The sequence below is a fragment of the Myodes glareolus genome, chromosome 1 (assembly GCF_982192425.1).
Source record: "Myodes glareolus chromosome 1, mMyoGla1.1, whole genome shotgun sequence".
In the NCBI taxonomy this organism is placed as follows: Eukaryota; Metazoa; Chordata; class Mammalia; order Rodentia; family Cricetidae; genus Myodes; species Myodes glareolus.
In genome coordinates, this window is record NC_142026.1 from 53,607,893 (window position 1) to 53,622,465 (window position 14,573).

The window sequence follows — 14,573 nt, forward strand, 5'->3', positions numbered from 1 at the left end:
AACCAGGCCTGGTGGTTTATGCCTATAATCCTAGCATCAGGGAGCCAGAGGCAGGAAGATTGCTCTAAATTGGCTAGCTTTAGCTAGACCCTCACACAAAATGGACATCTAAGAACCAGGCAAGATGGTAACCCTTTGGTCAGTTGATGATCACAGCACATCTGAAGGCCAAGGTAGAGGGGCTCTTAGGAGTCCAGTGTGGCTTGAAGCTGCCCTGGCCAATGTCTGGCTGGGATCATGGAGTGACTAAGGAACAGCTGTATCAGTGAGTGCAGACCCCTCCAAGCCCAAGGGTGGCAGTCCAGCTGAAGCAATGGCTGCAGACGACAAGGAGCTGGGTGGCCGGGGATAACAGGTTTCAGAACGGGGAGCTCCAAACACCAGGAGCTCAAAGGTTGGAAAGGGGCTAGGGATAGTCAAAAAGCACCCCTGCTTCCCAGCCCCTTCTTAGCTCCACAGGATACCACAGGGAATCTTGATGGCCCTATGCTTCATGGTGTTTACTTTTAGGGTGCAGGCCTCAGGCCTGGGGAAGGGAGCAAGCAGGCTAACATCTACAGCAGAGAAGCCTGGGCTGAAAGCAGGCCCAGAGCTTTGCTGTATCCAACCCTCTTGGGACAGGAGCCCAGAGGCCTTTGGCTGACCCAGGTGGACATGTGCACAGCAGGATGACAGCAGCGCAGCCTCACTTACCACATATCTCCATCCTTGATCGTCCGGTCATTGGGAGCCCCGGCGTGGCCATAGTGCAGCACGGCTGCGTTCTCACCACTGCAAAGAGCCATGGAGGGAGTTAAGAGCCCACTGTCACCCAGCAGGACCTGGAGGCTGGACCAGGCCCACAGCCGGGAGCAGCTCCTTGGGTCTGACAGCTGCTTTCTGGGGGTATGGGCAGCATACACAAAGAGCAGAGGCTTACGGGCCCGGAGAAGGGCTAATGGCTGGGAGGTTTCATGGAGGGGTCCTGGCTGTCTCAGGAGCCTCTTAGGGGTCCTATCCAGGACCAGGGAGACAGGAAGCTAGTGGCTCCTTGTTCCCTGGTCCATGGAGCTACCCTAATGAGTAATGCCATTAGGAAGAACTTATAGATCTGTCCTAAGGGGAAAACCCCACCTGGGTGTAATATTTATGGCCCCATTCGGGAGTCTCGGGAATCATAAAGTAGAAATAATGATTTTTCTCCTTATCCGCCAGAGGAGAACATTTCCAAGGACAGAGATGTTTGGATGTATTATTCATGTGTGAGGATGCTCACATCAGTGAGAGCCGCCCACCTCTGTCCAGGCTGAGCAGGGACCAGGCAGGAGGGATGGAGTTTGGGAGGCCAGCTAGGGTCAGCCCCAGACACACAGTTATGATGTGCCCATGCAGTCACACTCAGAATGGCACCTGCAACCAGCCATTTACACAGCTGTGAGTACCCCCAGGAGACCACATCAGTGCTGTCAGAGTCAATGGCTGCCCCTACGGCCATGGTTAGTTCTGCCATGTATGTACGTGGGAGCATATATGCACAGCCTCAACGTGCCACATAGACACCCACCCAGAGCCCAACATCTGCCCCCAACCATGCATACTCTTAGAAAATGACTCAATCCCTGTATTGACACAGCTCTATTAATGTTTTCCCCCCACTGTACAAGCATATTTGCTACATGCTACGTAAAGGCTGGCCTGTTTGTCTATGTTACCTGTGCATATCTGTGACAGAGCACGGGATGCCAGCAGTAGAGGGCAAGGAGAGTTCTGGGCTCTCGGGTGGGCAGAGCAGTAAGCAAGTGCCCCTGAGCTAAGCAGAGTTTGGGAGGATGTAGTGTCCCCTGCTGCCTGCCCTCCCATGAGGCCCAAGACTTACCTGCAGCAGATACAGGTGTAAGAGGTGTGGCGCATGCCGCCCCGAGAGTAACAGTAGTGCTGGAACAGGCTGTGGGGAGAGACAGGGATGTTACTGGGGTCTGAATGGTCTTCATATTCAAATGCAGATCTGCTTCTGCTATGCCCCTGAGCAGGCTGGAATTCCCCAGTGAGCGTGAGCACAGGGCCAGCCCTGGGCCATAGAACTATGAAGGTCAGAGTGTCACCAGGAAAGAAGGTGGGCATAACAGGAGGGCAAGACGAGCACTGGAGCCTTGGGAGACAAGCTAGGACGAGGGACACAGTTCTACAGGGCTGGAGGAGATCCCTGTGAATCTGTGACTGGTGCATGGCCGAGGAGCAACATGACCCAGTGTTATCCTGGGCTGCCAAGAGAGTGCTACGCAGACGGGGTGGCAGGGCTGGTTAAGTGGGCAAGTAGGGCAATCTCCAGGAAGGTGATGAGGGCCAGGTCTTGGGGGCAGGTTCCACATCTCCTTGCTTGAGAAAGCAATAAGCCAGCTGGGTTTAGAGACATGCTCGCATCTCAAGCAGGGAGGCCCAGCAGCAAGGACTGAAGGGACAGATGGGCCCTGACCCCAGTGACAAGGGGTGTCTTTGGAAGAGTGGGGGATCATTATAATATTGCGCAATCTGAAAGAGCGACAAGGAGGGTAGGAGGTGGTCCAGCCTTCAAGAAGGTTCAGCAATGAGAGTATCCATGTTGAAAGAGGAGCAGCGAGCTCTCTCCTCACACTGGGACTCCTGGGCAGACTTGGAGGAGGCTCTTCAGACACTGATGGACCAGACAGGTCATATCAGAAGGTACACACCCGTAATCCCAGCCCTTGGGACACTGAGGCAGAAGACTGCTATGAGTTCAAGATAAGCTTGGGATACATATCAAAATCCTGTCTTAAAGAATCGAAACCTAAATAAGCAAGCAAACAAAAGTGGCAAACAGAAGACCGCGAGGGCTGGAGAGAGGGCTCAGCGTTCAAAAGCGAGCACTCTTTTGAAGTTTGGTTTCCAGCATCCACACCAGAAGGCTCACAGCTGCCTGCAGCCTCAGCTTCAGGAGATCTGACACCTTCTGACCTCCATGGGCACCAGGCATGCATGTGGTGCACATACATACATGCAGGCAGGCAGGCAAAATATTCAAATGTGTAAAATAAAAATAAGCAAACCTTTTTAAAAAGAATCACATACACCCCTTTTTGACAATACCTCACTCTGAAGCTCTGGCTGGTCTAGAACTCTAGACCAGGCTGGCCTTGAATTGAACTCATAAAGATCTACTGCTACCTCCTGAGTGTTGGGATTAAAGGGGCCTGACAAAAATAATCCTTTTTTTTTTTTTAAGAGAAAAAGCTGGACCCCAGGGAGGTTGCATTGACCACAGCTTTAGAATGCATCAGGCCCCATCCCTCCTGAATGCCTTGGATCTCAGCATTGGAACACAACATGCCCAGTCTCTGTAGACTGTAGCTGGTAAGGGGTGGTGATGGGGAACCGCCTTCACTCCATCCTAGAGGCTCCAGCGTATGTTCCCAGCTGGGCCCTGGCTCAACCCTGCTCTGAGAAGGCGTAGGTTGTATCCTGCCTATGCCATCTGCAGAGTACCAAAGGCAGCCTGTGGGCATGCTGAGTGGCAGCCCTGCCTGCCCTGCACGTTCTAGGCCTGTTTTGGAAAGTGTCTGCACGGAGGAGTTTAATCTTCTAGGCGCTGTAAACACAAATTATGTATAATTGTTATGACTGGGTATTAAGTACTTGTTATGCAGAAACAGTTTCCCTGGATTCGATCAGCTTCCAGACTTGCCCGCAAACCTTCCAGGATAACTGGGTGCCTTACAAGTAAGATGTTTCCTCAACGCGAAGGATTCAGGAGCTGTGTGTGTGTGGGTGGCGGGATACCCACTCCTTCCTTAGCTGGTCTCATATTCACAATGGGAGACATGGGCTATGAGAGCAGTCAGACCTAAACCAGAGAGCTGAGTCTGGCCTGAGCTAGCTAGGCACATCCCTGGGGTTCTCCCACCACCCCAGCAGGCAGCCTCCCTCTACAAATCCCTTGATGGACAGGCAGCCTCTGAAACAGCTCCCTCTCTACACAGGAAGCCTCTAAGCTACCCCATGGAGCCTCAGAGCTCCCTCAGCTTTTGGAGAGATGGTCCTTTCACAAAACATCAGGGGACTACATGGCCATGTTCACGGAGGTGCAGACAGGTGCCCTGCACATGACCACAGGTGCTACTGTGATTGTCTGGCTTCAGTGAGGCAGGGAGACAGCCATGCCATTGGCTTATACAGGTGGCAAACATATTCTACCAGGATGGAGCTTGGAGTGGGTTGGGCACCTTTGCCTGGGGCCTGATCTCAGCAGAGACAAACGTTGCTTGTATCCTTGACTTCCGTGGAAGAAAAAGGCAATGTCCAGTACAGGGAATGGTCCGTAGAAGTGGCTAACAGGCAAGGGAAACTCAGTCTGACACGGGCCACCTTCCAGCCACATGCATGATTCCATATTCCCATAAGCAGGAACTCTAGGGACTAGAGTCACCCATGCAGAAAATCCACCCCAAAGCCTGGTCTTCTTCACACTGGACAATGGCATGTTCTGCTTTAAATGGTTGTCTGGACAGCTGCTGGCTAGCTGCTGCTGGAATTTGGGGAGGCTGTGGGACCTTTGGAACATGGAGCCTGCTGGTTGACAGGGTAACTGGGAGCGGGCCCCTCAGGTAGCCCGCTCCACTCTGAGTCCACACGCTGATCCTTGGAGATGAGACAGACACCGCTTGAGTCTCCCTGGGCCATAGCCAGAGCAGTTCTTGTAGCCAAGCCTTTTCTGCCACAATGGGCTGATAGTCTCTGAACCATGAGCCGAAGCAAAGTCTCCCTCCCTATTCTGTCACAGCCATAGGACAGGCAGCTAATCAAGACCCAGCCTTATACAAGTTAGGCCAGCACTTCACCACCAAACCATTCCCAAGCCCTTGATGTTTTGATTTTTTTCCTGATAGAGGATAGAAGCATCCAAGGACACACGGATGCTTTGAGGTCATAATAAGTGAATTAAATGGGCCAGTTTTCTGCAGGCTTCTAGCCTGGGCTGTGGACGTGTAAGGGTACCCAAGTTCTAAGGAAAGCAAGGGTGATGCAGGGGCGTGAAGAGGTAATGCCATGTTTCTGATCTTTAAAAGGGGAAGAGCAGAGGATCAAATGCTTTCAACTGAGCCACAGCTGTCACACGGAGGCAGTGCGAGGCTCTGTACAGGTTGGTCTGAGCTCAGCAGGCAGCGCTGGGATGAGCGAGCATGGGCCGGGCTAGCAGAGCGGCCTGACCCCACATCAGTAGCCAGGATACTTCTAAAGGAGCCCTCTGCAGCACTATGGAAGATGGAGTAAGCCAGTAATGGAAAGGCCAACTGCTGAGTACCCAAGCCCATGGTCACAATTAGCTACAGGCTACCAGCTAGCTGCCCCTCTGGAACTACAGTATGTGAATTGATGGAGAGTTGCAGCCAGAAACCCTCCTGTCTCTCATACACAGAGGTGCAGCATGGAATACAACACGCAGAGCAGAATGCAAGAGAGAAAGGAGCAGAGGCCAGAGTCAGCCTGGGGATCTAGAATCCATATGGGAAAATGAGAGGCAGAGGCTTAGAACCGAGAGGTTGTATGCACACAGAGCTAGGGCCCTGCATGGTCACACACACACACACACACACACACACACACACACACACACACACACACAGGACTTGAGGCAACTCTGTAAAAAAGCAAGCAGCTAGAAAGCCTGTTGGACTACACAAGGGCACACATATCTCAGGGTTTATACACACAGGTTCATGTGCCCTGGGTTTCCCTGTTCAAATGGGAATGATCTTCAGGGTTTAAAAACCCCCAAGCAGGAATGAACAAAACAGCCATACTGGAGTTGCTAGCAGGAGGGCACACTGCATCCAAACTGGATGGCCACAGCCTCAAGGGGGCCAGCCAAAGACTACAGATACTGCCACAGCACAGGCCTTACATATACACAAGTCACATATGTGCCACCCCAGGCCCGCAGCATGTCATACGCATCATACTCACACACTACATACACACCCACAGCACAGGCTTTTACACCAAGTTATACACATGCCATACACAGTGTGTCACACATATCACATAACCATATACAAACCACAGTTCAGTTCTCACACATGCACGTCACACATCACTCACACATGACACACACACGCCTCACAGACACTCACCACACATTCTACACATATTCTAGATACTGCATGAATACTCAGCACAGGCCAAGTATGCATCTGTGATGTTCACACACATCACATACATATCACCCCCCACAACACTATGAACTCACACACCCTTCATGCCCCACCCCCACTACTACAGGCTCACACACCCATCACACCTCACCACTATAGACTTACACACCCATGACACACCACACCACTATTACGGATTCACACACCCATGATGCACCCTACCATTATGGACGAACACACCTATCATGCCCCCAACTATGAACTCACACACCCATCATGCCCCCTCCATACAAAATTTTCAGACACAACAAACCCTCCCCAACCCAAGAATTTCTAGAAACAATGCCCAAGACCTTACACACATGGAACATAATCAATACTTAAACAGAGCATGGAAAGTGAATGGGTAGATTTTATAAAGAACTGGCAATGACCAGTCTCCCCAGACAGTTCTTTCTGTAGATCTGTGATTTGCCCACGGCACAGGCATGATGCTAGGCTCCACTGCTAATCCTGCTCCCTTGGCTCACCTGGAAGCATCGAGACTGGGCACCATGGTGGCTTGAATGGGAATGGCCCCCACAGGCTCATATTTGAATGCTTAGTCATCAGGGAGTACTGTTTGATTAGGAGGTGTGGAGTTGTTAGAGGAAGTGTGTCACTGGGGGTGGGCTCTGAGGTTTTAAAAGCCTAAGCCAGGCCCAGTCTCTCTCTTCCTACAGGTCAGGATGTGGCTCTCAGCTACCGCTCTAGCACCTGCCTGCACGCCACCATGCTTTCCACCAAGATGATAATGGAATAAACCTCAAATGTTTTCTCTTATAAGAGTTGCCATGGTCATGGTGCTTCCTCATAGCAAAAGGCAGTGACCAAGTCAGGTATGTGACTAGGCACTAGGGATTCCCACCCAGGGACTTTCTGAAGGCAAAGGAGCTGCCAATGTCCTGGTCACGCAGCCTTCCACACATCCCTACTGCCTGGGCTGCTGAGGCTCTTGGCCATTTCTCCAACACCCTTGCCATAAATTTTTTCCCAAGCCAGGCTCGGGTAAAAGCTGCACTGTATCCAGGCATAAATGAGAACCTCAGGTAACCTGGGAGAATCTGCACAATGAATAACAAGGTGGATGGAGTTACTGCAGTGACAGAGTGGGGCAGGACCATTTGTCAGTGCCTGGAGATGACTAATGGGGCAAACGCGGCAAATACTCAGGCCCACGTCTGTAGGAACCACACCCCAGGGACAGCATTGCTGGGCCTGCCTCTGTGTCCTTGGGAGGGCTCCTGGGCGTGCAGCCCAGCTCTGGCCTGTGAAGGTTTATCATCTAATAAATACATAATGATAAGCAGTTCAATAAGATGCACTAATTGCTTGAGATAACAGTAGAAGGCCTGCCCTGCTAACAAAAGTCAGCTAAGCCTTGGCATTGCAAGCTCCGTGGCTGCAGCCTTCGAGGTCAGCAGAGGCCGCTAAGGAAGGTGTCTCCGACCACATCATTCCTCAAGCTGGGCCCCGCGGACCTCAGGACTTCAACACCAACCCTTGCCCTGCCACCCTTACTTAATCCTTAGAATATGTGGCTTGGTGACTGACAAACAATGAGCACCATGAACAGACCATTCCTTCTGTGGCCACTGTTCAGAGGTCTTAAGAGGTGTCCACAAGCTAGAGGAAACAGAAAGAGTCTGTGGGGGCCTTTGAGAAAACAGACCTTGGCGCGTGTGCACGCATGTACACACACATTCCCCCTCACTATATAGTCCTGACTGGAACATACTGGCCTTGAACTCACAGAAATCCATATACCTCTGTCTCCTGAGTGAGTTCAGGAATTAGAGACACGCACAACCATGCCTGGCCCTTGGCTCTTTCTTGAAAACCAAACAAAACCTGCAGAGATCCACACCATTCCTGCATCAGCCCTGCCACACCGGTCCTGCACAGGCTATCACAGAGAAGGCAAATGTTTGCTTTCACACAGCTTCAGGATCCATGCTCACATAATGGCTTCCTGGCCCTTCATGGTGACCTCTGGCATGGCTGATCCAGAGCCATGTAAAAACAGGGAGGAGAGGGAAGTGTAGGGTATCTTAAGGTATTTTTTTGGAGGGTGTGTCAAACAATGGTGTCGTATATAAATGTTTTAGCACCGAGTTACTTAACATCTTAAACACATTAACTCACTTCTTGTGTGTGTGCGTAGGTCAGAGGGCAACTTGCAGGAGCCAGTGCCCTTCTGTGGGTTCCAGGAGTGGCACTCAGGACATCAGGTATGGCGGCACCTTTAGCTTTGGGATTTATTTTTTATTACTGAGTATAAGATGGAGGAGAGATCTGGCACATGTGTGTGGAGTCAGGGCAACTTTGCTCCTTTAAATGGATTTCAGGATCAAACTTAGGCCATCAGGTTTGAGTGGCAAGCATTGCGCACTGAGCCAGCTCACCAGCCCGACTTTTTTTATGTAACTTTTTTATGTCTGAGTTGCTTTGAATTCACATTTACACTATATACTGGCTCTGATGTTTGCTAAGTAAGAAGATTTTATGTATTAATATACCATACCTAACTAAGCTCGTTCCATGTGTGACTGGAAGTCCCTTTTCAGGGTAAGAGAGACACAGTCCCTCAGAGAAGAGCCTTAAGATGCGTCACGAGAGACACGGAGTATTTCCTGTTTCCAGTCTTCAGAGACCAGGAGTCACATATGTGCAGTGGTCAATCCTGACTGTCAGTTTAACTGCATTCCGGGAAAGGGTTGGTGTCACAAGGATTTGCTGTGAGAAAAAAAAAAAGGTCCTCCCTAAATGTGGCTGGGCCTATTCCAGGGCCAACCAACATAAAAAGGGACAAAGGAAACGGTGACTGAGTGCTGGCATTCTCTCTGCTCAGAACTGAAGAACAGCCTCAACCACATGCTGCCACCATCGTGGACTGAACTCCCCGTCAGCCCAAACACACCATTCCTCCTGAGGTTGTTTAGGTCAGATATTTGGTCAGCATGTCAGCAGAAGGGACATGTGGAGCAGAGAGAGGAAACAGCCACATGCTCCTTTCTTCTGAGGCGACCATGGGCCATCAGAAGGCTCCTGGCAAACAGGCTCTGCCTCCGCGTGCCACTGCCAGCTTTTTCAGCATGTGTCTTCTGTGGGCATTTTGCAGGACAGACACTGGGACAAGTGAACTGGGGTACTGTCCTCTTCTGCCCTAGATCCCAAGAGAGGATGGACCCAGAGAAGGCTAGGGACAAACAGAACACCACTGCCTGGCTTCTCTGTATGTTTTAAATGATCAAGTGGAATTCACATAGTATGTTGTCAAGAAGGGCCTGGCGTGAAGTCTTCCACTAAAATCAGCAATGCACTATTAGTGAAACCAGTCGCAGCAGAGGGGCTGACAGAATCCCAACACAACTTGCACCAATATGGCATCATTAGTCACAAGGCCCATCTGCAATCACTGTGATGACATCCCTGTGTTTAGCAGCCTCTCTGCTTTCAGATGCTCCCCAAGTGTCCACAATCCCTCCTCCCACCAACACTACCCTTGTATTAGTCAAGACAATTTCACAAAGGTTCTGCCAATCTTGCCTCAGGGGATGGGTCCCGGGCATCCTGGGCCTGCATAGACCACCCTGAGCCACTTGTCCTAACTTTTCTGCTCCTGATGGGTACCTCCACGCATTAGCTACCTTTCTTTTTACTGTGACCAAATACCTGAAAAGCAGTAGCTGGAGGAAGGAAGGAAGAAGGAAGGGAAAGAGGGAGGAGAAAGGAAGGAAAGAGGGAGGAGAAAGGAGGGAATGAAGGAAGTAGGGAGGGAAGGCAGGCTTATTTTGCCTCAGATGTGAAGGTGCAGTTAGTTGGGGGAGGCACAGCAGCAGGGGTGTGAACAGCTTGCTCACATATGAGCCAGTCTCAGCATTTAGCTGCCTTTTTAAATCTTTCCATCCAGGTCTCCAGCCCGTGGGGCAGTGCCGCCTACATTCAGGATATGTCTTCTTCCCTTGGATAACTGTCTCTGAAGATGCCCTCACAGACACCTCCAGGTGTGCCTCCTAAGTGACTCTAAACCCAGTCAGGATGTTAGTGAAGATTAACCCGACACTCGCAATCTGAGGTCTGTTATGGGAGGATCGGGCCAGTGGGTTTGGGTTTGGCGTCTGTGCAGACTTTCAGATCTGAAGGCCTCCAAAGCCTGTGAGGGTTGGAAGGGCACCTTTCACAGACCTTTCTAGGAAACTGGATGAGATCATGCAGGGAAGGGCCTGGTGCTGCATAAATCCTAGTGGCAGAGGGCGCTACAACAATCCTCTACAGCTGTGCACGGGTCTACAAGGACATATGGGTCCACCCAGTCAGGGGTGAAGAGGCCCCAGGTGGCTGCTGGGAAGTAGCAGCTGGTACTCGGAAAAAGGATGCTGGGATGCAGAAACCCCAGGGACAGGCCCCACTAACCAGAGGCGAGGGCGGCAGCAGGGGCTGCAGTGGTCACGGCGGAAGACAGAAGGTGAGCAGCCACCGTGCAGCAGCTCCCCTCGCTTGGAAAGGCCTTATCAAGGTATGAGATAATTAGCATTTTAATTGGATAATTGGGAATTCTAAATTGCCTATCTTCTATTAAGCATAACTGAGGACATAACATGACATTCAATTAACAAATCGTCCCCTTTATTCTCGACATGCTTGATTAAGCTGAGTTTCTGACTTTGTCCGTATCAGTTATTGAAAGGAAAAAAAAAACCCACCAAACCAAACTGGAGTTCATGTTGCTTTAATTGTCAAAGCCCTGGCTGCAGACTAATAAATTCTCTCTCTCTCTCTCTCTCTCTCTCTCTGTGTGTGTGTGTGTGTGTGTGTGTGTGTTGACAGAGTCACACACACACACACACACACACACACACACACACACACACAACTCCCTAAGACATTCTTAACAAATTATGTACAATGGGGGCTAAAGAGATGGCTCAATGGCTAGGAGTACATGTTGCTCTTCCAGAGGACGTGGGTTCAGTTCCCAGCACCCATGTGTCAGCTCACAGCTGTAACTTCAGTTCCAGGGGGATTTGAAGCCCTCTTCTGACCTCCAGGTCCACTAGCATGCATGTAGGCAAAACAGCCATATACATAAACCAAAAATAAACCTTGTTAAAAATTATACACACTATTGGGCATGGCAGCATACACCTTTAATCCCAGCACTCAGGAGGCAGATCTCTATGAGTTTGAGGCCAGCCTGGCTACACAGAGAGCTTAGGCTGGACAAGGCTTTATAGTGAGACTCTGTCAACACACACACACACACACACACACACACACACACACACACACACACACACACTTGAATGCACACTAATACAATCACCCCATAATCTTATCACCCAATGATAGATAACCTCTATCAAATATTTTGAACACCCTTCGAGGCATTTTTAAAATTCATAAACACAGATTTTAAAATATAATTAGCTGTCAACTGTTTTACTGAAACATGACATCCAGCAGGCAGGATTCAAATCCTAAGGAGGCAGTGTAATGAACCAGTACCACATAAACAGCCTGTGCCCCTTCCCCTGGGTCGGTCCCTTCCCCTGGGTCGGCCCCTCCTCCCCACAAGGCCTGATTTCTAACTGGGTTTGCTGGTTTCTGAGCTTGCTCTAAGTAGGATCAGGCAGCATGTTCTCCTTAGTGGCTGCCACCTCCTGCCATCCAGCATCCTGTGCGTGAGGTCTGTGTGGGTGGTGGGTGCTCTTGCCCATTAGTCCTAGTCACTGTCAATTAGTTGCTTTGGTAGCACTGGAACCTAACCAGGTGACAAACGCTGAAGGGCTTATTTTGGTTGCTCAGTCCCATGACTTGGGCAGAACATCATGGCAGGGGCAGGGGGTAGGACTCAGGAGCTTTTTCATTGTGGACAGGAAAGAGAAAGAACACATAGGAAGAGGCCAGGGCAAGATGCTATCCCCCAGTGACCTACCCCAATGACTACTTTCTCCAAATAGGCTCACCACCTCCCAGTAATGTGTCACATTATGACACCATCAAGGGATTGAACCACTGTTTTAGGCTGGAGCCCTCATGATCAGACTGTTTCTTTGCCTTTTTTTTGTTTTTGTTTTTTGTTTTTTTCGAGACAGGGTTTCTCTGTAGCTTTGGAGCCTATCCTGGAACTAGCTCTTGTAGCTGGCCTTGAACTCACAGAGATCTGCCTGCTTCTGTCTCTCGAGTGCTGGGAATAAAGGTGTGAGCCACCACCACCTGGCTATCGGACTGTTTCTAAAAATGCCATCACAGATGTACCCAGAGGTGGGCTTCACTAGTCTGCAAGAACTGGAGAGATGGCTCAGTAGGTAAAATTCCTTGCCATGCAAATGTGAAGACCTGAGTTAGTATCTCCAGATCCCAGTACTCCTACAGGAAGACACAGGATGTGGAGGCAGACCCTTAGGAGACTCAAGGGCCAGAAAGCCGAGTGTATACATCCAAAACCAACAAAGAGATATTGTAGTAACATACCAAAGGTCGATATCCAAAGCTGTCCTTAGACCTGTGCCATTCAGTGCACAAGTATAGCCGCGTTCACATATAAGTACATATCACATGAACATACACACATTTAAAAAATTAACCACTGGGGTCAGAGAGATAGATGATTCAGTAATTAAGACCGACTGTTCTTGTAGAGGATCTGGTTTTAGTTCCTAGCACCCACATGGTGGCTTACAACCAACCATCCATAATTCCAGTTCCAAAGGCTCTTCCAGCTTCCATGGTCACCAGGCACACATGTGGTATATATAGATATACGAAGACAAAACACTCAAACACATAAGATAAAAATAAATGCACCTGTAAAAAGCCACCATTATGGTCATGTCTCATTGGCTGAGTACAAGGCAGCATATCTTTTCATTCTAGCAGTGGGCTTTCAGGCTGCTCCCCATAATGCAGCCATTCTGAGTCATTCTGAGTGCTGCTGCTGTGAAAATGTCTGGTCTTTCGGGGCCCTTGTGTGTAGCCTCTCTGTCGAGCTGACATCTGGGAGTAGAAGCACCATGTCACAGGGTCCTGCCTGGGTTCAGTTTTAATAGAGAAAGGCCAGGATGTTCTCCAGGTAGCCACATGCACTGAGTCTGTCTGGGGACTTCTTCCACTTCACGCTTGTGCACAGAGGCGAACTGCACCCAGACAGTCTGCAGAGAAACAGCCTACCCCGTCCCAGAGCACCGAGTATTCTAAAGCAAACCTGCTCCCTGTCAGGCACACATGTCCATGTGTTTCTACGCTGAATGCTGTGTCTAGGACTGACTGTTCCCTGCTACTGCCCTCTCCCTGGTGCTGGTCACTGGCCACAGCAGCCTGGCGGGTCTCCCCGTGTGTCCCCCTGAGTAGCCTAGGATATCACAGGCCTCCCTTGCTCAAGCCCAACATTCACAGCCCACCTTCTCACTGCCTTAGCTCCACTCATTTTCTTAGATTTCTTCCTCGTTCCTGATATTGCCTCTGGGTCACTAGGTTGGCCCCATTCTCTCGGTAGAGAGTCCATCTCACCCAGAAACCCATAGTGTGATTTCTTACCTTCTCTAGGTACCATTTCTAAAGACTCACCCCAGGGAGGCCAGTCCTAAGTCTCTGGGTAAAGGGCATCTTGTTCTTGTTTTAATAATCACATATATACATATATCCACTCACCATCTGTCTGTCAGTCTGTCTACTTACCACCTATCTATCCTTTCATCCCATCTCCCACTTTCCCTCATCTACCTACCCACCCATTTATCTATGCTATCCATTCATGCACCTAACCCTACTTGTCCATCCATCTGTCCGTCCATCCATCCTCCCTTCCTCTCTCCCCTGCCACAGGCTTGGATTTATGTTTTGTTCACTGCAGTCTGTCCTGGAGTCTGTATTAGTGTTTGGTGCACACGAGGTTTATGCTAGATTTTTGAAGAGTGATTGAATAACTAACTTTGAGTAAGTATAGCTGGCAGCACACAGCCTACAGTTCATGTAGCCAGCCTCAGGCTGTCAGGTATCTAGGTTACTTCCACCTGGGTTACGATGGACGCTCCTGGCCATGTGCCTTTACACTGGCGTGGGCTCAATTCCTAGCAGTGGAACGATCTAACATATGCATGGTGTTTAGTCTCGGGGAATGGTCTGCAAAACGGGTCCTGGGACACTGACAAAAGACTCTCAAGGTCCTGGGCAACAGACCTCGGGGCTTATCTGCCCACAGAGCTGGGCATCTGGCAGGCAAAACATAGGTACTTTACCAATAAACTGATACATTTAAACATGCTTAGTCCTCATATTTCTTCCTTTCTGAATGGTTTGTTCCTTTCTGAAAAGTGTGGGTGTTCATCTTCTTATTGATCCTTATAGGATTTATATATGGAGGGTTCTAGGCAGTGGTTTGGCCTC

General features: G+C 50.0%; 1 protein-coding gene across 1 annotated transcript in view; it reads right to left on the reverse strand.

Moving 5' to 3' along the window:
• Pepd (peptidase D) overlaps nucleotides 1–14,573 on the reverse strand; it is a 136,551-nt gene that overhangs the window by 21,903 nt on the left and 100,075 nt on the right. Inside the window, exons 10-11 of the mRNA XM_048448771.3 lie at nucleotides 1,856–1,924; nucleotides 694–771 (exon numbers count right to left, since the gene is read on the reverse strand). Of these exons, the coding sequence (XP_048304728.1) occupies nucleotides 694–771; nucleotides 1,856–1,924 (147 nt within the window). The remainder of the gene's footprint in view (nucleotides 1–693; nucleotides 772–1,855; nucleotides 1,925–14,573) is intronic.